Consider the following 22,230-nt stretch of genomic DNA (forward strand, 5'->3'; position numbering starts at 1 on the left):
GACTAGGAAGAATGACATAATTTTATTCTTAATAATTATAGTTAAATTAGCTCATATCTCAGCTAAAGTGCTTTTCCTAATTAAATATCAGTATTGTGTTTAAGGATTTTTTTAAACAGAATCAATTAAAATATCTCTCATGCACATTTGAACAGTAGCTCTGAAAGGTCTGGGAGTAATGAAATTATCTGCCCTCCATGACTATGTAAAGTCCAAGAAATTTTTATTTTCTTGATGCCTTTTATACCAGGCATTAGCAGAAAAAGCCACCCATGAAAACGGTACTTCATTTTCCACTTACTATACAGGAGGGCAACCAGAGGCCTATCTGATAAGCTTTTGGCTCCCCTTTCACTGAACTCTGATGTCAACCCACTCATTACTTTAGCAGATGGTTTTGCTTTTTCACCAATACGAATGTCACTCACAAAAGTATTTACTTCCGTAAACTGAAGAAATTTAATTTATCTTTAATTTTAAATAGAGTTTTTTTTTTTTTAACATTTAGGAAATAAAGAATTTTTGTAAAAGCCCTAATTAAAATTCAACTAGTATTGACATTAAGCTACAAGTCCCTACACTACATCATTTGTGGGCATATTTACTAGGTATTAAACATGTATCTGCTTTAAGTTCATTCTAGATGTTTATATATATGATGTTATAAACAAAAAGTTTCTACAAGTTGTATCTAGCAGTAATCAGCTAATGAAATCAGGAATCCCACCTCAAAGGTGATTTTATTATTTGATCAATCAACCCAAGAATTATTTCTTTATCAACCTCTATGTTGCCTCAAATACAGGAGTAACTCTGGGCAATTTCCTCTTTAGATTAAAACAACTTGAAAGTAATAAAATACAAAATAGTAAATAGCCATATATCAGAGAGAATAACCAATTCAAAATAATCATAACAATTGGGAATAAACTACAAAGGAATAAATAATTGCACTGCACCTGAAGAACTAATTCAATTGGGCCAAGATTATATGAACCTCAGGGCACATGAAGCTTTAGAGAAGATACACCTAGATTTCGCAGGATTACAGCATTTTACTGTAGCAACTTGAAGCATGCAAGCTGATCCAGATTTTACTGGTCAGGTAGATCACCCATAGGTAGCTAATTGCTAAGGCATGTAGAGCTTTATAGGTGAGCCAACACTTTGAACTGTATTATCAGAATGCCACTCCTATCCCATCAGAGGTCATCCACAAGTATGGTCAGTACCATCTTGGTGTTCTACTCAAACTAATGGGACTTTTTTTCACCTATTTTTCACATATTACTAAAAGTTCCTCTTTCATATTCTGTTTTTATACAACAATCCTCCCCCCCTTTTGTATTCTGTTTTTACCTGCTTAGCCACTTTCAGACAGATAGCAGTAGTGCTAGCTAATCAGTAATGTTTTGTTTTAAGGCTTAAGCTGTAAGTGGAACTGTGATTGAGTAACTTTCCAGCCACACTATATTGAAAGCCTACATGGGTATCACACTGTTTTATCCTTATCCATGAATGTGACACAGCTGCAGCGGACCAACAAAACACTGCAGGAAGAAGTTCCTAGAAAGTTGATCAAGAGCTCTGCTTTAGAGGTCCTTGGCTAGGGACCTAAATTTATTTTAACTGGGTCCAAACTTATAACAACAGCAGAAAAGTGTCATCATGTATGCATTTGTCTTCTATATGAGCAGTACATTGAACTATAAATTAAAAAGGGAAACTTTTAGACATAAATGTCAGTGCAGGAATCATTGTGCAGGGAAATCTCATGAATGAACAATTAAATAGTAAATATGATCTTACTTCAAAAAAATCAAACATCTTACTCCAAAATCAATCTGACATGATTTACAATAATATAATGTATTGATGGGAAAATTTGATTCAGAGCATATGCTGTAGTTGAGGTGCCACTGACTATAATGCAATCTGTTTCACATTTTAGCTGAAATATGATCATGATAAATAATGTTCTAAGAGAAAGTTGAACTCTTTATTTAGATGAATTAAAGGAAACCTGAATATAAGATTCAGAGTTTGTATTACAGCTAAGAAAATGAAAAGTAGCCAATAGCTAGGTCAATTTACATCTTAAGATGCACGTTAAAGTTAATGCAGCAAAAAAAGGAAAGAAATGTTTCTAGAGGTTGTTAAACTTTTGCATGTTTGCAGCTGAAAATTGCTAGGGAGAAGTGAAAGTAATATTACAGAGAAAAGACCACATATTTTATTTAAGGGATTGACCTAACAGTGTCATATTGGAAAGCATTTTTTTATATTTAGCACTATATGTTTAGATTTCGTTTGTAATCCATGGAACTTTTTAAAACAATCTCTGGATTAGGCAAAGAATTATAATTTCAGGAAGATTATTCTTTCTAAACAGCAAAAGCATTTCAGTTATGCTACTAGAGAGAAAAGTAACCCTTCAACAAAAACTGATACTGGCAATCTTGGAATTTTGAAAAAATATAGTAGTGACTTTCACCTTAACCATAAGGCTTAGTCTCCCAACACATAGGAGTATTGCATTCAAAGGGCTTTTTGGTTATCAATCTATTTGGTGATAGAGTGCTTTGCAACACATTGATTTCTGAGAGACCAATCTTGTGAGCCATATTTTTCACAGATAGGTAAAAAATGCTTTCAAGGATTTCAAGCATAACAAAGGGAAATGGGGGTAGAATTGCCTCAGTGATCATAGAGTGTTTCATGTGGTCTTTTAGATCCCAGCCAGAATTTACCAGCATCTGGCATATTCCTTTATCAAATTTCACTGTCTCAGAACATGGGAAGCATCTGCAATGATATCTAACATTGATTGCAACTGCTAGGCACAACTTCAAAAGATCTTATGAAGCATAAATATCATGAATATTTGTTTAGCAGAGAGCAAAAGGTGTACACACTGCAATATTTCACCAATATTCATGAAGCATCTTAAAGCTTGCATTTATTTATTTATTTATTTAAATGTATGTAGCTGCCCATCTCACAAAATGTGACTCTGGGAGGCATACAACAATCAAATAACAACAAATATAAAAACAGACAATATACTTTATATATTTAAACTAGTAAAAACCAAATCATGCTAATTATAGCTATCGTAAGGGATAGAAAAAGAGACATCACAAAATAATACCTTTGCTGGCATGTGCTATTTGTACTTAAATTGATAACTCCTTCTATCATGGTGACTGACCTGCCTTCTCAACCTCCTCCTTGATCAGATTTCTTTCTATTAAAAAAAGAATTAAAATGTGCCTGTTCACTCAAACCTTGCAGGCACAGATCCTTAGATCACCCTAAGACCCAACAATATGTAGAAGCTCATATATCTAGTTGTATAGTAATACCTGATTTAAAAACCAAAATGCCTCTCAGGGAAAAAAAGAGACCATTGCAATTATTACTAGAATGTAATAATTTAATTTCTGGGAACAAGATACAAATATATAAAACACAATTTGGTGGAGGGTAACATAATGAATATATTAAGGAACAAAATGCAAAAATTCTACATGAACAACCTTAAGGCTATTTCTGTTAGATATACTACAAGATAATTTTATATCCCTCTTTATTTTAGTTTCTTTAGATTTTTATAAGCCTACTCTTTTCAAGAAGTGCCACTTATTTAGAACTGATAACCTAACCTTTTCCACCCCCTGAAGATTCATTCATATATATAATAGATATATAATAGATCTTCGGATACACATTATTTATCTCTACACTAGGAAGAGCTCAGATTTATCATCCCCAGTTTATTGTGATTTACAGAAATCTTTAATCCACTGGCCATGGACAATCATCACCTAAAATACACAAACATATGGTTTTCATCTCCTTCATTGTAGCCTTAGGTAACTTCCTGAAACCACATCCTTGGCTCTTAGAAGGCATGCAATTGGGCCCCAGTCTCTGCCTTCTGTTTCTATCAGTGATATTTTGTATAGCCTTCCTTTAATCTCCAAGCTACATATAAGCTGCTGTGAGGATTGCAATAAATAAAGTCTTTCAATTATAGCCCCCAAACCGCATATTCTTCAGTTTCATTTAAATAAAAGGATTTGAGCAACTGAGTAGCTGTATCATATTCCCAAGTTATGCCTTCTTGGGTTTATGCCTTCTTTTGGGTAACCTAAATATATCCATAGACCTGTAAAATATTTTAATAGATGCAACCACATTTCCAGTATTCAGGTTCAGTGGATCAAATAGCCATTAGGAAGCTCAGCTATGTGTGGAGGTGAAAAACAAAGAAGCCCTCATCACAGTTCTATGGTATTGCAATCTCATTTCTGCTGCCTCTCTGAACGTAACACTGGACAAAGAAGAGTCATCTCTCATTCTGATCTTCTTGAAGAAGCACAGCTCAAAGAAAGATATTTGGAAAGTGGGAAAGCATAATTTTCACATATAAAATTCCTGTGATAGACAAATTATTTCTTATAAGGTCACTTTCTATGTTCCTTGGACAATGCAAGTGTAATGGGTTGGATCCAATTTTCCTTCCCATGGAAGTATAAACAGATGCTGACATTTTTGCTTTCTGTTCTCATTGCCATCTCTTCCATGCTTCCTTAATTATGAAACACTTTTCTGAGATGTCCTCATTTCTATACATGACAGTTGACATATTCCCTAATCTTATATATGTAGTGATGGGGATACTGGTCCATAGACAGGAATAGGAAAGCAAGCAAGTTCAACTTCCCTATATTCACTTTTGTTAAGAGATGGATCTAGATCTAATATTATTAAGTAGCAGTAGCCATAAGGATAGCAAAAGCTTACAAAGAAGATCAACACAACTGATGTACAAACAGCATATTCATGGAACAAGTAGAGAGCTTTCGGTACAGCAAATATGCCTCTGCAATTTAGAATCCATTGGTTGCATCAGGCAAGCAGTAAATGGACATGTGATTCTGTTCCTCCCAAAGTCAATGTGAAAAGCAGTATTTTTCAGATGATGCTTTACAATGAGAAGAGCCTGAAATAAATGGCAAGAGAATATGAGAACTTACTTCTAGGATCACGTTTTGAATTTCTTGTTAGCCCAGATCAATTTCTACCCATTCTGCTTTCAAAATTATAAGTAGTTTTGCCTGGCTTTTAAGGAGCAATAGGTTGGTGCATCTCCAATGGGCTATGTGAATTGCCATTAAAGATATTTTAGATCTTTGTGGTTCCATCTCTCCTTTATTTATGGAAGAGATAGAAATTGTAGTATCGTAAGAGTGTTAGTATCTTAGAGGAATCGAGAAGCAAAGACTGAAATAGGGAGAATTGGGAATATCAGTTTAGAAAACAAGAGAATGTGCATGAAAAGCTGTTAAACAAAAAACAAAAGATTCAGTTTTTCATTGATTAATCTGGTCCATACTATGTACCCTTGAAAATAAAGTTTCACAGAGTGAGGATTTAACAGCAGTGCAGGATTTAACAGGATCTAGGCTGAAGTCCCACTTGAAATCATCCTATAAAAATAGTCATTGGGACTACCCTAAATCCTACTGATTTCAATATATCTGTATTACTCATTGTACAATACATTACAGACTAAGGCTGGACACGTGCAACAGATTGTCCACAGACCTTTTAAAACTCTTCAGTTCCCATAAAAAAGGTAGTCAAATTGTTTCGGATTTAAAAGGGCATCATAAGAGAATGTGTTTATTTTGCAGGAGCTTCTACTGTTCTTGTTCAGTCACTAAGACATGTCCAACTCTTCACAACCCCATGGATCACAGCACACCAGGCCCCTCTATCCACCACTGTCTCCCAGAGTTTGTCCACATTCATGTTCATTGCCTCAATGATACTATCTATACATCTCATTCTCTGCTGTCCTTCTTCTACTTTCAATCTTTCTCAACATCAGGGTTTCCTCCCCCCCAATGACTCATCTCTTACTGTCTGGCCAAAGTATTTGAGCTTAGCTTCAGGATCTATCCTTCCAAAGAACAGTCAGCATTGATTTCTTTTAGGAATAACTTCTATAATCGATTATTAATGCAGTTTGTCAGTGAGGCTGGTGGTGAGAACCATTTAAAAAATATACTGTATTGGACTTCTTTTAGGCTGAAAACACCCACATACCAAATTGCCAAATTCTTCAACATTCTGCAAAGTCCACCTTGCCCAGCCTGGAAATTTTCGCCTTTGCCTTATATGCTTGATTCCTGCACCTCATTTATACTGCCATTCCATTGTCCAGACTTAAAATTATGTGTTCCTACCTAATGTTGAATATTGAAATTTCTTTCATAGTTGTAGAGTATCATCTGTAAACAGTTTGGTGTGCTACCACATTGCTTGACTGCATCTCATATCACCAATTGCTTTGTTCTTTTAGACCAATACATCGCTGCGAGGAAGTCTAACACAGCATGCAACATGTCCATTAATTTATTTAGCGTATGGCATACAATGTCATACATGCTAGACACAATGCAGTCCTGACAGCCTAAATTGCTAGTCCATTCTGTTTGGCGCTTGCATACCTGTATCACAGGTACGCTTGCGTACCTGTATCGCAGGGGGCAAACTAGCTTACACCAACTGACTAGTGGAGCTCAACTTGCTGGTTCTTCCAGGCTCCTCCTGCCAGTCTTGCCTTACCTTATGTTGCTTTGCCTTGCATCTGGCCAGGTCCATTAATTAAAAGGAGATGGACACCCCCCTCATGTTCACACTAACTACTTCATTCTTTTCACCAAAGAATGTTGCCACACTTATTTTAACACTTCTGTAGAACAATCTATGGAAATACCTTTGCCCTCGGAAAAACAAAATTGGCTAAGGTTTCCACAGTTCTCATGGATTCCCATAATGAAGAATACTGCTTATATGAGGGTGGGTATTAAGAAGGTCACAGGAGAAAACATAAGTACAGTAACTAAAATATAATGTTCAAAACTACTTAAGCTTTTGTGTCATCGATTATTTTCAAAAAAGAAGTAAGAATTATTCTTGATGTGAAAATCTCTCAGCCTGCAAAGATTTTCTATTTGCTTTTAAATGTATGCAGGCTCTTTGATCTGCTACTTTGCTGGTCGTACTTAAAATAAATAGTTTCTTTTATCTTGCCTTTTTACTGGGTTTAGCCTTTGCAAAGATGGTTTAAATCCAAATTGTTTGGATTGGTTTCTATTATAAGGTTTATTATTAAAAGCATGCAGTTCTGAATTTGGTCTAGGAATTTGAAAAAGTAAATATTCATATAACCCACAAGAGAAGGTTAAAACTAATAGAAGAAACTGGTAAGCTACATTGGCTTAGGCAACACAAGAAAGTTGTAAAAGATGTGCAAGAAAAAGTTCAGATTGTTCAGGAGTCATCTTATGCAGTACTTCTTACTGGTAGTAGATTTTTCAAAATACATTTGAATTAGTAAGTAAAAAAGAAAATGAATTTTACTTTTCTTTTAAGATTCTATTTAAGGAAAAATGCAGCAATTATAACAAGCATAGGCCAATGCTACCAATAATCACACTGAAGAATGAACAGTCTTCACTGCATCAGGCAGTGTTGAAGCATCTGTTTCTCTACTAAACTAGATGTATGCAAAATTCAGCATTGCAAAAATTTTGCAGTGGCGATGAGCTTAGATGGTATTCAAAAAAGATTGCACAAGACTTTAGGAAATGGAGCGAAAAACAAATACTAGCCATTCTCTTGAACTATCCCAGGGGTAGGCAACCTTGGCTCTTTTATGACTCGTGGACTTCAACTCCCAGAATTCCTGAGCCAGCATGGCTGGCTCAGGAATTCTGGGAGTTGAAGTCCACGAGTCATAAAAGAGCCAAGGTTGCCTACCCCTGAACTATCCAATTAACCATAGGCTCACTGTGTAAATTGTGGAAAACATAAGTAGGTAGGACTAACAAACTATGTACAGCTATAGCCTATCTGTAGTTTGTTAGTTGTTTTTGCTAGTCTTTCCCATAACTACAGTAGTGAGCCCACATTCAGCAACCTGAATATGCTGAATGTTAACTTACCAGGGAATCAGCAGTATGCTAGCACATGTTGCTTTGATTACGTCCATTAGTTTCTTTGCCAATGGACATCAGTAAACCAATTATTCATGGGTCTTCTTGTAGTTTTATTACTGGGCTCTCCAAGCTAGGAATTTTTAAAAAACTTTATTTGTCAAATGTTCAGACCTCCTATCTTACTCTCAAAGCGGCTCTGGGTAGTGTACTATTAAAAATGTAAAAATCATGTAAAATACTATATCTCAATAAAATGCTATAGATAAAATAGAGATGGGTTAAATTAAAAGTTTAAAAAAATATTGGTAGGGCCTTCAACACCTAACCAATCCCAAGGTTCATGCTCCTCTGCAAGTCCGATGTGAGTCAGTAGACTCAAGTCTTCAAATTCTTTCAAAAGGCCAGGAGATTGGGAAAGTAAATTTATTTTTTAGTTATCCAAATAAATAAACCTGGTATGGATTCTTTCCCTGACTTGTTTCAAGTGGAACACGTGCTGGATACTATTGACAGAATGAACAAGTGTGCACGTTTGTAAGGACAAGCAAGAAACATTGGTGAGGAATTGCAATTTCATTTGCACAAGCGTCATGGTGCATATGACATCATTATGACTTCTATAGTTGTAAACAAGCCACCAAGCTGTCTATAGTTTGCTTCCTAAGTTGTCAATCAGAAGACATGTTAGGAGTAAATATCATGTATTAACTTAGTGCTTATTTTCTGCTAAGCCAGAATCCTGATAATTATAATTTGGCATGGCATACAAATATGCATGGTGTTGTTACTATTTGCCTGTCTCAATATATGTCCCATAACCTTCACTGCATTTACCTTGAGTTTAAATATTCCACCTGAGTGGGAGAATGCGCCTTTTATTCTCATCATGCACCATTTTATAAATCTCATCTTCCCACTATCACTTCTTTTTTTCTAAACTTTAAATCTCTGAATATTTTAATCCTTCCACAGAAGGAAGGTGCTCCATCTCCTTGATTATTTTGGCTGCCCTTTTCAACACCTTTTGCAGCTGTCTAAGTTATACTTATGAGATGGGTGAGTGACCAAAGCTTCAGAGTATTATTGGAGTCTGTACAAAACAAGCAGTTCCACATGAATTACAAAGAAACAAAATGGTTTTTCTAACCCCAGAAGAAGTGAAAACTGGCAACCATGTGGGAACATTCAGCTGATGATGACTCATCTCGGAAGAATGATTTTCTTTTTAAGATTTCAGGTCATCAAGTATTCTTCTCTTTGGTGTTAAGTACAATAAGGACGACCTCATCTTATAAAGATGGGAAATATGCTGTCTCAGGTCTTATATTTATTTGTATTTTAGTGTTCCCTGAGTAGGGCAGAAGCACGACGGGATGCTGCAAAAGTGGCCCTTATCAATTCTCTGTTCAATGAGTTGCCTTGTCGCAGGATCACAAAGGAATTCATTATGGAGAGTGTCCAGGAAGCTGTGTCTTCCACCAGTGTAAGTATTAGCCATCATTTTGTGTGCTGTATTCCTATGTATTTTTGATAAAATTATAAGCAGGAAGGAAATTATTCACATAAGGACAGTATGAGAGGGCCTTGATTGATACATTTTTGCCATTATGATGAATGCCTCCCTTTTGACCCAACCATCCTTTCCCTCACTACATACATGTCAAGGCTATATTTTAAAAACTGATAATCTGTTTTGTTTCTTAAGAGGAACATATCAGGTTTTTCTAGCGTATTGTTGAGAAATAGAAGTTATAAGCACTCATGTTACATATGCCAGAAATAGGGATTTTTTTTTAAAATCTGAGCTGCAATTTAGGCTTTAGGTACATCTCCAATAGAGATGGGGAAGATGGTGATGATATGGTGATGTCAGTGGGATATAGAGTTGAATATTTTTTATTGCAAGTGGGAAAATAGGTGTTCAGATTTAAGGCATTCATACTGTATTTTCACCAATGTTACATCATTGATTACATTTTGCTTGTGATGAGATATTGAGTGACAAAATGGAAGTGAAGTGTATGAGGTCTGGTGCTCTGGAAGTGATAAAAAGAGGCAAAAACTGCATGTGGCTCTGATTTAGCCTCCTGACATATCCCAACAACTATAGCAATAGCAATGGCACTTAGACTTATATACCATCCCAGAATGCTTGCAGCACTCTCTGGGCCTTTTATAATGTCAGCATATTCCCCCCAACAATCTGGGTCTCCATTTTAGCAATCTCAGAAGGATGAACTCTGAGTCAGCCTTGAGGCCATCAGGATCAAACTCCAGGCTGTGGGCAGAGTTACCTTGCAATACTGCTTTCTAACCACTGTGCTACCAGGGCTCCTACCATCATTACCATTTCAAAATAAAGCTGTAAAGATAAAAAGTAAAATAGGCACCAAGTCCTGAAGAAGAATATTGATTTGATTTGATTTGATTTGACTCTGAAAAGCTGAAGTCTGAAGAGATTTAGATTGGGAGACACATTGGACATAATTTTCACATTTTACTGGAGCTAACAGCCACTCATGCTTGATTTGATTTTTGATTTTGATTTTATTAGATTTCTACCCCGCCCTTCTCCTTGCGGACTCAGGGCGGCTTACAGCCCGTTAAAAACAAATAAACAAATACAAAAAACATACCACATTTTAAAATCAATTAAAATAAAATAGGACTCAAGAAGTTGACCACATCTGATCTAAGTCAGTGCCTTGATTATCCAGTTTCAATACAGAAAATGTATTTTTTTCAATAAAAAGTATATAATCCAAGCATAAGCCTGAATTAGAAATATTGCTTGACTTATCATTAGAATATTGATGTAATGAAAGAAAAAATATGTACATTCAATATTCATTCATGCATGCTTAGTGTATCAATTAATTTTAATGTTAAGACAAATGCTTAAAAATGTCTAGTTATATACTGCCATTCCCTCAGAGAATATATATTTTCTTGAAATGTATTATATAAGGAAAGTCAGTAATGGCCCAAAGGCTAAAACAGAAGTATGAATTATCTGAGCCCTTTGATTCATTTTCCTGTATTTCTGTACTTTTTTCTTTATTATTTAACTGCCTCTGGCAAGGAAATAAGTCGGCAGGAACTTTTGTGAAACAGAAACAGGCTCAGATGTTAACATCTGCATTTGAGGTTACCTCCATATTTTTCATGTGTTGGTTTATAGTTACCATATGTTGTCATCAGCTATTGTGTTCCATCATGGAAGTTTCTGCATTTGCTAATAAATAATTTTAAGTAATCATTATGCTCATCTTGAACAGCCATTGTATATGTTTCCTAGTTATAAAGATATAGAAACATCAAGTAAATGCAGATTATACTATAGGGATTTAAAAAAATATTCTGTTTGTATTATGGATTTATTAAAAAATAAATCCATTAATTCCCTTGAAACAAGACTATGAACAGTTCTAAAACTCAGTCACCCCTCTAGGTTTTCTATATGCCAGCCAAAGTTTCCAGTTTTTTACTGCTGCATAAGTCAATATTAGAAGAGAAATATATAATCTTGGTTTTGGTGTTCCAAATATTTCTAAAGAACAATTAACTATGTCTATACAGAAGCCTTATACATATAACAAGAGTAGGTGATCTGGGACTTTAGAATGCCTTGTCATAGCTCCAGAGACTCATGTGGAGGGAGGGAGGGAGGGAGGGAGGAAGGAAGGAAGGAAGGAAGGAAGGAAGGAAGGAAGGAAGGAAGGAAGGGTCTCCCTCTTAAAAAAACGGGAAAGATCAGATAAAATAGAACATCTCACCCACTTTACATTACCTTTCCAATCACTGCAGCCCTCATCCCAACAAATATTTAGTGCAATTCAAACGCAACATAAGAAAAAGTTGCTGATTCTAGTTATGGAGCCAACAGGCCCACTTAGTTCCTGCCAACTTCTATGATTGACAAATAAAATAACCAGAAGGAGACAGGATGAAGTTATCTCCTCTCCATCCCCATCATCATGATGGAAGTAAATCTAATGAATGTGGTATTGATGGGTAAAGATAATCTTACTGGAGCCATATTATACCTTACAGTTTTTGCTAATAGGGGCAGAATTCTATTTCAGTAAAAGCATGTGGATAATCTAATCAATAATGCAACAAAAGTTATAGGAAGAAAATAAATATGCTGACCTCTGCTGAATATATTAGTTTAGGCTCCAACAAACTTAATGAAATCTTCCCTTCTCTATGGAAGAAATTGCTGAAAAGTTGAATACTGTAAATTATAAAATGCAAAGTTTCTGAGAGGAAAGGAACAGATAGACTGGAATTACTTGGAAAGGGATGACCCTCTGGTAAAATAGATAACACTGTTCCTCCTCTACTACATAGTTTGATGGAGGCGGTGTTTAACATTATGGTGAATTTATAAAGTAGAGGAGGTCTGCAAGTGAAAAAAAGCTTTCTTTTCAAACCACTTTACAAGTCCTGAAAAAGGTTTTTAAAAGTCCTGTTCCATTTTTGAAAACAATGCTCTACATTTGGGGAAACTAAGCCATTATTAATTTACACGTGACTTTTAAAAGAAAATTCATTTCATGCAATATGTATTTTTTTTTTCAATGGAAATTTTCTAAGGCAAAAGCTTACAATCCCAAAGTTCTATGCAGTTGTCCTCAGGGATATTTAAAAGCCAGCATAAATATTGTAGCAGCAGCATGCTCACGTTCTTGCATTTCCAAAGCTATAAATCTGCTAATAGTTCCAGTACAGAACCATTTTGTGGACAATGCTCTGTTCAGCTTTGCACAGCTTATCCAGAAAGATTATTAAAAAGAAAAGGAAAATAAAATCAGCAAGTATTTCATCTTCAGATGATTCCTACGGAATGGAAAACAATAGCACTGGGTATAAAGCTTTGATTCAAGCAGCTGCTTGCTCCCCCAGATGTGGCTCTATGATGCTAGGGTGTGCTATTGCATGAAATAAGCTATGAAATAACGGTGCCCTCATAATTTAATTTAAATCTTCACCCTTTTCATTTTGAATTTGACAAACTCCACAAGTCTGCTTACAACAATAGTTTTGAGTTGAACTTTAAACCCCTCATGAAAAGGGAAGAAGAAGGAGAAAGGCAGAGAGAGAGAGCAAAGGAAGGTTCCAGCAAGTATTATTCCTTCCACAAACATACAGCTTTCTCACATCAGTTGTGTGTGTACAAGGGAGGGAAAGAGAGAAATGCATATGAATGCAATTCCATTCCTCACCTAGCCCCCCTTCCGGGGCCAAGGTCAAGATGGTGGTTTGAGAACACACATTCACACACCCCATTTTTTACATGTGAAAAGGGCTGTGCTTTCAATGGGTGGTCCCAGCCTCCACCTTGAGTTGTTAGACTCCTCCTGCAAACACCTCTGATCTGTTTCATTATTATTCTCTTATATCAGACCACAACTTCTAACAGCACAATTCTTCTAATTCCTCTTTTTTTAAGTACGAAAGAAAGATGTGGATAAATGCTAAGAAAACAAGATAGGCTTTGATTTACAACCACAACTGAGTCCAAAATTTCTAGGTAAGACAGTTGTGAGGTGAATTGTGCCCCATTTTATCATTTTATTTTATTTTATTTTATTTTTTGCTGTAGTGATTAAGCAAATCACTGCAGATGTTAAGTGCATCATGCTTGTTAAGAGAATCTGGCTTATCCCATTGACTTTGCTTGGAGGAGAAGATTATAAATGGTGATCATTAGGGGACTGGAGGGTAAAGCATATAAGGAACGGCTGCTGGAACTGGGTATGTCTAGTTTAATGAAGAGAAGAACGAGGGGGGACATGATAGCAGTGTTCCAATATCTCAGGGGCTGCCACAAAGAAGAGGGAGTCAAGCTATTTTCCAAGGCGCCTGAAGGCAGGACAAGAAGTAACAGATGGAAACTAATGAAGGAGAGAAGCAACCTAGAACTAAGGAGAAACTTCCTGACAGTTAGAACAATTAACCAGTGGAACAACCTGCCTCCAGAAGTGGTGAATGCGCCAACACTGGAAGTTTTTAAGAAGAGACTGGACAGCCATTTGTCTGAAATGGTATAAGGTTTCCTGCCTGAGCAGGGGGTTGGACTAGATGACCTCCAAGGTCCCTTCCAACTTTTTATTATTATTATTATTATTATTATTATTATTATTATTATTATTATTATTATTATTATTATTATTATTATTATTATTATCATTATTATCATTATCATTATCATTATTACTATTACATGACTTTGGGACAGTGCAACTGTCATAAATACATGCCAGTTACCAAGTGCTCCAATTCTGATCATGTGAACATGGGGATTCTGCAATGGTCAAGGGGTGAAAACCCGACATGAGTCACATGCTGTTGCAACTTTGAACAGTCACTTAGTGAATGTTTGTAAGTCAAGGACTACCTGTTCACTTAGTTAAGGCTCAAACTAGCTTTTATATTCTGGGCATATATATAAAAAGTATCTCATTGCTTTTGTTGGAAAAGACTCATACATATATGAGGTGTAAAAACTGCATACATTTTTTTTCTCTGCTTAAAAAGGGCTTTCATAATTCAGTTTTAATTTATCTCTTTTTCCTTTCTAGGGTACTTTAAACGATGCAGATGATCCAAGCACAAGTATTGGAGCATATCATTATATGCTAGAATCAAACATGGGGAAAACAATGCTAGAATTTCAGGTATCTGTGGTGGCCTTTATGTGATTTGTTTGATCCGGACTGTCCAGAATTTTAAAGATATACAGGAATACATATTTTTTCTGAAGTCATTGGAAAACAAGTTCCTATTAAGGGAAACCATATTTTTTCCAATCAAAAATACAGCTTCACTTTGTTGTTGTTGCTGTTTTCTTTTTCTTTGGATCTTTCATAAGGCGGCATTTCAGGTATTTCATTTCAGCATTGTAGAAAATGATCTTTCAGCAACAATTACAATCTGTGGAATTTGCAGATTGACATTTCTTCTTTTCTACACTGCTTTCCATTTTGGAGTCCAGATGGGAAAAGTTGCATTTTAATTATCTCTGACATGATTTTTATATGCACTGTTTTGTTTTATGTTGGTTTGTGGGTTTTTTGTAGTATTTTTTAAATTTTCTAATTTTACATTTAAGTATTTAAAAAGCAACGTGGTGGCTGGGTTAATTGATAATTCAATAGCATACAAAAATCTTTAGTACAGATCTCAAGGTACCACATCAAATATTTCTTCTCTTTTTCCCTTAATATCTACTGTCTCATATTTGAACTAATACAGTTCTTATTATATCGAGTAAAAATAGCATTATTACATTTATCAATAAATTTTTAGCTTATACATATCCTAGCTTTTACATTCAATCTTTATAGACAATCAATGTCCTGTTATTAGTTTTTCCCAATTTTTAGTTTTCCATCAATATTTAAATTTAACATTTGATATTTATAATTACTAAGTTTTAGGTAACCAAAGTTTCCTTTATCTCAATTCATAACAAAGTCTAATATTCAAGATACACATCTTATCTAGTTAAGTATATTCTATTTCCCACCATCTTGCATCATCTAGTTAATAATACAATATAACATCTTTATTTTCAACTAATTTCCAAATGTCTTAAATTTAATGACCAAAATTTCCCTTATTTCAACATCAAATACTTCCTCTCTTTTTCCCTTAATATCTACTGTCTCATATTTAAGCTAATACAGTTCTTATTATATCAACTAAGTAAAAACATGTTTATTACATTTATCAATAAATTTTTAGCTTATACATATCTTAATTACTTTTACATTCAATCTTTATAGACAATCAATATCCTATTTATTTGTTTTCCCCAATTTTTAATTTCCCATCAATATTCAAATTTTAATTTTAATATTTCTACCTCCAAATTTTAAGTGACCAAAGTTTTCTTTATCTCAATTCATAACAAAATCTAGTATTCAAAGTACACATCTTGTCTATTTGAGTATATTCTATTTTAATTAGCAATATAAAATCCTCTCTAATAAATCAAACCCCCAATTTTCTTCAGCCTTATTCTAGTTTTCTTCTTTTGCCAGCTTACCTTCCATGTCAGTGCTTTTAAGTCAAATAGATCTCCCTCTGTTGTTATATATATTATTTGAAATAAGAGAGACCATTCAGTCACCATTTTTTTGGAAGGGCTAATGAATCGTCTCTCTATTATTCCAAATCCCCATAGTTGTCCTGATATGTTTGTCTTCCCTTTGGTCTGTTTTTCTTCTTGCTCCTCAAATTTCTTCTGATTTATATAGAAAGTCTTTTCCATTTTCAGTATTGTCAGTCCCTTTTCTGGATTTTCCATTGACTGTATTTGTTGGTCAGTTGAATCCTCTATCATAGTATTTAATTGTTCCACTTCTTCTGTTATCTTCTGCATAGTTGATTCTTTAATTGTGGCCAAAATTTGGGTTCATATATCTAGGCTGACATCTTGTTCTTTTCTGTAGCATCTTATTTCATCACAAGCTGAAAGAATGATTTCATGTATTGCTTTCAACATAAAAAGAATCTGTTCCTGGTCTTCATCCATATTCTCTTGATGGTGTGTTTAGTTGAGGGCTTTAAAGTCAGAGAATGAAAATAATTTTATAACTGGGTATAAGACACAGCTGAGCTTCTCAGAGCTGGTATTTGTCAAGGTTGAAAAAGTCTTATCTATAGTCTGGGCTTCAAGCCAAGTCTCCTTTAGACAATAACAAGTTGTAATATCAAATGTGGCCACAAGATGTCACCAATGCCGTTTAAGGTTTTTTAAGTCCAAAATTTTTATAATCCTTTTTCCAATTTTATTTCTTTTTTGTAAATAAAAACCAAAGTCTTCTGTAAAGATAAGAAATCTTTTGGTTCCCAAATTTTAGAAGCATATAAATCCAGTTAGATTAAGGTTATTCTTTCAGTGTTTTAAGTCCCCTGGATAGTCAGTCACCGCTATTCTTAGAGGGTGGGATAGAAGTTCCCTTCTCTCTCATAGGGGGGGAAGATGCTTTGGGCAGCTTTTACAGGAAAAGAAAATACTTGGGATTGAAGAGAGGTTCAGATCTCACCCAGTTTCATCTGCACTGCTTTAGAAGTGCCTGGTGGTAAGTTTGACTTCGGCTGTCTGCAGCCTAGTGATGGGCCATATTTCTATGGCTGGTCTTTCATCTGCCAGTTTGGAGGGCTGCCCCAGACCGAGCGGAAGGGCTACCGCCCTCCCATGATCAAGCAGGGGTCCCCTTCTTGCTTGTTGCCCCTACAGGGTGACTTTTGACCCTTTCCAGGGTCCCCCAGTGGAGCAAAACCAACTGCAGAAGATGGAACTCGCCTTCCAGCGGCCGCAGCGGCCGCAATGACAAACCGGAAGTCTGTTTTGTTTTGTTGTTGTTTTTGTTGTTTTGGTGTTTCATCCCTCTAACCATATCTGTCCAATCAACAAACTTCCTTTCAGAGTTTAGCTCTTACAGCTCTTGGTTTCTTTTTCCTTGGGTTTCTGTAGTAATCTATGAAGAATTTGATTTTTATTACGGTAGTAATGCTAAAATCAGATAAAGTGTTATTTTATAATTTTACATAAAATAGAGTAAAATACTAAATCAATACCAGATCAATACTAAATTAACTAAACATATACTAAATCTTAAAAATCAGGTCAGTTGTCAGTTTAGAACAGTGGTCTCCAACCTTTCTAGCGTGGCAGCCCAACCCAGTGCAGGAGGGCGTGTGAGTGGCAGATGCATGTGCACGTACACAGCTCCATTTGTGTGAGTGATATGTGTGTGCCCTTCACTCAAGCAAATGGAGCTTCGGACATGAGCAGAGGGTGCTTGTGCTTGCATGAAGCTGCACTCACACGAGCAAAAGGTGCTTGAGCAGAGGGCACTTATGCTCATGTGCAAAGCTCCACTTGTGCAAGTGGAGGGTGCTCATGCAAGTGGAGCTTTGCACACCCACGCACTTGCCCATTTCTCCCATGGCCTGGTTTTTAACAGGCTGCAGCCCGGTAGTGGGACACAGCCCAGGGGTTGAGGACCCCTGATTTAGAATCTCAATTTATTAGTTATTGTTTTTTAAAAAAGAAAAAAGGGCAATAAAATAGCGTAGCATCTCAAAAGAAAGTCCTATTTCTTTCGATGGATGCACTTCCAATAAATGTGTAGGATATTACAACATTAACAGAAAAAAAAGGTTTGACCCTAGCAATGAACTAATGCTATTTTTAAAAAAAGAGGTCTAGAGTTAAACTAGCTCTTGTAAAAGTAGAGAAATAACCTTTGTGCTTCGTGTAATTTCGAATCTAATCCAAAGCTTACATACCAAATCCTATATTTTCATTTAAAAATGCTGTACAATAACTAGTTGTTAATAAAAATTTATACATTTTCTAAAATTGATTTGAAACCAGATTCTAGTCCTGGGCTTCTGAATGCATCCTTCTTGTTATCTCACCCCCATCCCCCATCCCCCTAGGAGCTTATGATTGTGTTTCAACTTCTGCACTGGAATGGAAGCCTTAAAGCCCTGCGTGAAACCAAGTGTTCTCGGCAAGTAAGTAGCCTTCTAAAATGCAACACTAATTATCAGTTATTCCCAACATTTGTTTTAAAAAAAAATCTTCTTGAAGTTCTGCTGTGTAATATGCTTCCTCTTTTCTATAAGTCATTTGTTGTGGTTGTCTGGTTTAACCGACTAGTGGTTTTTAAATCCCATTGCTAGAAAATGTTTAGTTTAAGTTTACCGCTTTTCCAACTGAGATGCCATCTTTTGTAATCAGTGTTGCATCTAAGACATCAGAGCATGAACTGGGCATCACAACTCAGGAGAGCAATCAATGAAAATACAATATGGAGGCAGAGAACGCCCAAGAAAAATGTTGTAAAATGTATAATCAGAAAGCGTGAACAAGAGTTGGGGTGGAATGAATAGGATCTACACGTATAAATGTAAAACATATATACATAACACCAAACATTTAAAAAATTAAATAAACACAAGAAATCTTTGATTTCAATAATATATAGTTCTGGCTTATGTTAGTAGTAAACAGAAATGAGTAGGCAAAATTCATTTCATATTAAACATATGCTGAGAAATATCTCATACAGTCCAATAAACATGTTTTATTTTTATTACTGTAATTACTAAATTAATTAACAATCACATCTAACTTCAGTTTTTGCTGACGGTAAACTGGTAAGGAGGAATCCTCTCGGAGAGAGCCTGGATTCTAATAATACTTCCTGTATCTAGATGAAAAGCTGAAATGTTAACTCTGTAGCATAAAAGATCCCAATTTTAAAGAACCATGGCAGCCTTTATCAACACAAGCTTGCACACTATTTGGTGATGCACTTTATAGATAGCCAAAAAGCATGCAAAATGAAAGATCATGATCTGGTAGGTGAACAGTCTAACATCATCATCAACGTTGTTAGGTAACTAGGTAACTAGCACTGATGATGTTACCTAGTTAGAGTAATGAAACGTTTGCAAGAAAACAAGCAAGCTCAGAGAGCACCAAGGAACCCTCATGACATGTTTCTTTGGTGGGATATGTTACCTGGTTCTCCAATATCTATATTTTAGGATGTATTTAATTTGCTATATTGATTACTAACTCTTCTTTCTGGGGTGGGTGGGTCCTAGGAAGTGATTTCCTACTATTCCCAATACAATTTAGATGAACGGATGAGAAGTCATATGGCACTGGACTGGCTCATGAAAGAGCAAGAAATTCCGGGCATTATATCACAAGAGCTACAAGTGGCACTTAGAGAGCTCGAAGAAGCAAGGAAAGCTGGGCAAGAGTTGCGGTTTTACAAAGAAAAAAAAGAAATCCTTGGCCTGGCAATGAGTCAGCTGTACAGCGATTCTGCAACTACCTCGTCAAATGATGATCGCATGAGCCTAGTCCTCAGTGGCTATCGTTAGCCTACATTTGAGAGATGGGGTTATAGTATGGCTGCATCTTGGTTATTCAGATCAATATTAAGGAACTGTTTACCCTACCTAGTATACTGTGTAATGTACTACCGTGTTTCCCCAAAATAAGACCCAGTCTTAGTTTTTTTCCCTCCAAAAGAGGCACCAGGTCTTATTTGGGGGGGGTGTCTTTTCCATTCATTTCACCATGGCAGTAGCGACAGCCCCGCCCAGCCGACCCACTTCTTCTGTGGCCAAGGAGCAGTTTAATTCTGCAGCTGAGAATGGAGCTGAGGCCTGCATTTCGCAGTCGGAGGCCTTTCCAGAAGGCCTTTGCAGCCAAGAACCGAGCTATAGATTGAATCCGTAGCTCGGTTCTCAGCTTTCTTCCGGAAAGGCCTCTGTCTGCAAAATGCAGGCCGGAGCTCCATTCTCAATAGCAGAATGAAACTGCTCCTTCAGCCGCAGAAGAAGTCGGTCGGTGAGGCAAGTGTCAATCCATGACTGCAATAGTAAGGTCCACCCCCCACTCCTGCCATAGCTTGATTTTTAGGCGTGTGTCTCACCCCAAAATTAGGGCTTATTTTTACGGTAGGGCTTATATTAGGCCCACCCAAAAAAACAAGCTGGGGCTTATTTTCAGGGTAGGTCTTATTTTTGGGAAAACATGGTAAGCTGAAAGTCTCAGATTTCTTCTTTGATGAGAAGTATTCCAGGTACATAAGGAATCCTTGTATATCAAACTAAAGTTCCCAGGAAGTATGGAACGGACGTTTGCTTTAGTTTATGTTTCTTGCATTGGATGGGCAATGCCTAAAACTGACATGATACAATCTGAGAATGGACCAAGGGACGTTTTATAGTAACTGTTTAAGTAAAACTAACATTCAGGCTTCTAACTTCTTGAAAAAGAAGCACAGTCAGTTAAGTATTGTTGATCAGACCCTTTAGTGTATTAATTGAGTTTATTCATTGGGGAGACATTCAGGAAAGAAGTGATATCCTTGCAATATGCAAAAAACCAAAACCCTGTAAAGTTTACTAATCTTTTTAATAAAGAACGATACAGTTTTCATATTAAAAATAGTGTTCTCAAAAAAAACCAATGAGATAATTTTAAAATATACTCAGTTGTAGCAAATCTATATCAATTTCTTTTGACCCAAGAAGAGGGGGGGAAAAAGCTTCAGATAATTCAAAGAAACCAAGTTTGATCTAATTTGCTAAATAAATTAGGGAAATAACACATCAAGCTTGTTGCTTCTGAATATGGAATCAAACTGCATTGTTTGTTAGACTATTTTGTTTTCCTCTGCAAATCAGAGAAAGAAGGCAATATCTTGGAAACGCAATTGAAATAACTACACAGCTTATTCAAATTTCCCATATAGAAATAGGCTCTGTAAATACCTAGCAGGGAAAGACTGGCTGCCATATCAACACAATGCCCAATCAATGCTGGAAGAGTCAGAATAATACTGGAGATTACAGCTATCAAATCTGGACTACAAAAATTCAAGTTAGGATCCCAAAAGCAGATGCATCCTTTTTCAGGATTGCACAGAAGCCTCAGAAAAGATGAATTGCTTTGCAAGAATAGCAGGGAGGTGCTGTTCTCATTCAAAGTCCGAAACACTTTGAAGTCACTTCTCAGATGTTCTCAGCTTTACTGACTGTCACCACAGCAAAAGAGCACATGTATTTTGGCACTGAAAACAGTAATTTAGAATTATTCAGCATATTTCCTGCAACAGTGTTTTCCATCTATCTCCACATGAAATAGTGATAATTTAACAACCAACTTTTTAGTCTGATTTTAAGATCGCTTAAGATCTTCAAGCAAAATTATTCAGTTCTACTAGCATTTCATTTTTCATGGATTTCTGATTTAGCAGTAATCTTGAATGGTTAGCTTTTTGTTGTTCTGTATCACAATACATTGTCACTCACAGTCCAGACAATCTACTCTGATTGTCCGATGCTCTGCTTATCTGTAACACAAAAGAGTCAAGTTATATTACTATATTATTGTGAATAATCTTATATTCACAACATTGCCACAAAATGCTATATGTAGCATACCAAGTAAATTGGGTGGGGTTTTTAGTATCCACAGTTGTCCTCCTTGTGCTACAGCAAACATTAAAATGAGATCCATTGTCTACACAGAATTACAAGAATGGGCAAATGAAGGAACCATCAGATTAAAAATGGCTATTGTGTATTTCATTAATGTATTCTGTTTGATCATCCTCCTATGTGGAATTTGGACAGTAATTCTGTAAAATAAAATGTTCTGAAA

The 22,230-nt window shown here is 35.9% G+C and overlaps 1 protein-coding gene across 1 annotated transcript in view; it reads left to right on the forward strand.

Moving 5' to 3' along the window:
- LIX1 (limb and CNS expressed 1) overlaps positions 1–20,046 on the forward strand; it is a 30,880-nt gene extending 10,834 nt beyond the window's left edge. Inside the window, exons 3-6 of the mRNA XM_015813964.2 lie at positions 9,358–9,498; positions 14,603–14,698; positions 18,477–18,554; positions 19,653–20,046. Of these exons, the coding sequence (XP_015669450.1) occupies positions 9,358–9,498; positions 14,603–14,698; positions 18,477–18,554; positions 19,653–19,937 (600 nt within the window). The 3' untranslated portion in view covers positions 19,938–20,046. The remainder of the gene's footprint in view (positions 1–9,357; positions 9,499–14,602; positions 14,699–18,476; positions 18,555–19,652) is intronic.
- The last annotated feature ends 2,184 nt before the right edge of the window (positions 20,047–22,230 follow it).

The sequence above is a fragment of the Protobothrops mucrosquamatus genome, unplaced genomic scaffold, assembly GCF_001527695.2.
Source record: "Protobothrops mucrosquamatus isolate PMUCROS unplaced genomic scaffold, P.Mucros_1.0 scaffold206, whole genome shotgun sequence".
Classification (NCBI taxonomy): domain Eukaryota; kingdom Metazoa; phylum Chordata; class Lepidosauria; order Squamata; family Viperidae; genus Protobothrops; species Protobothrops mucrosquamatus.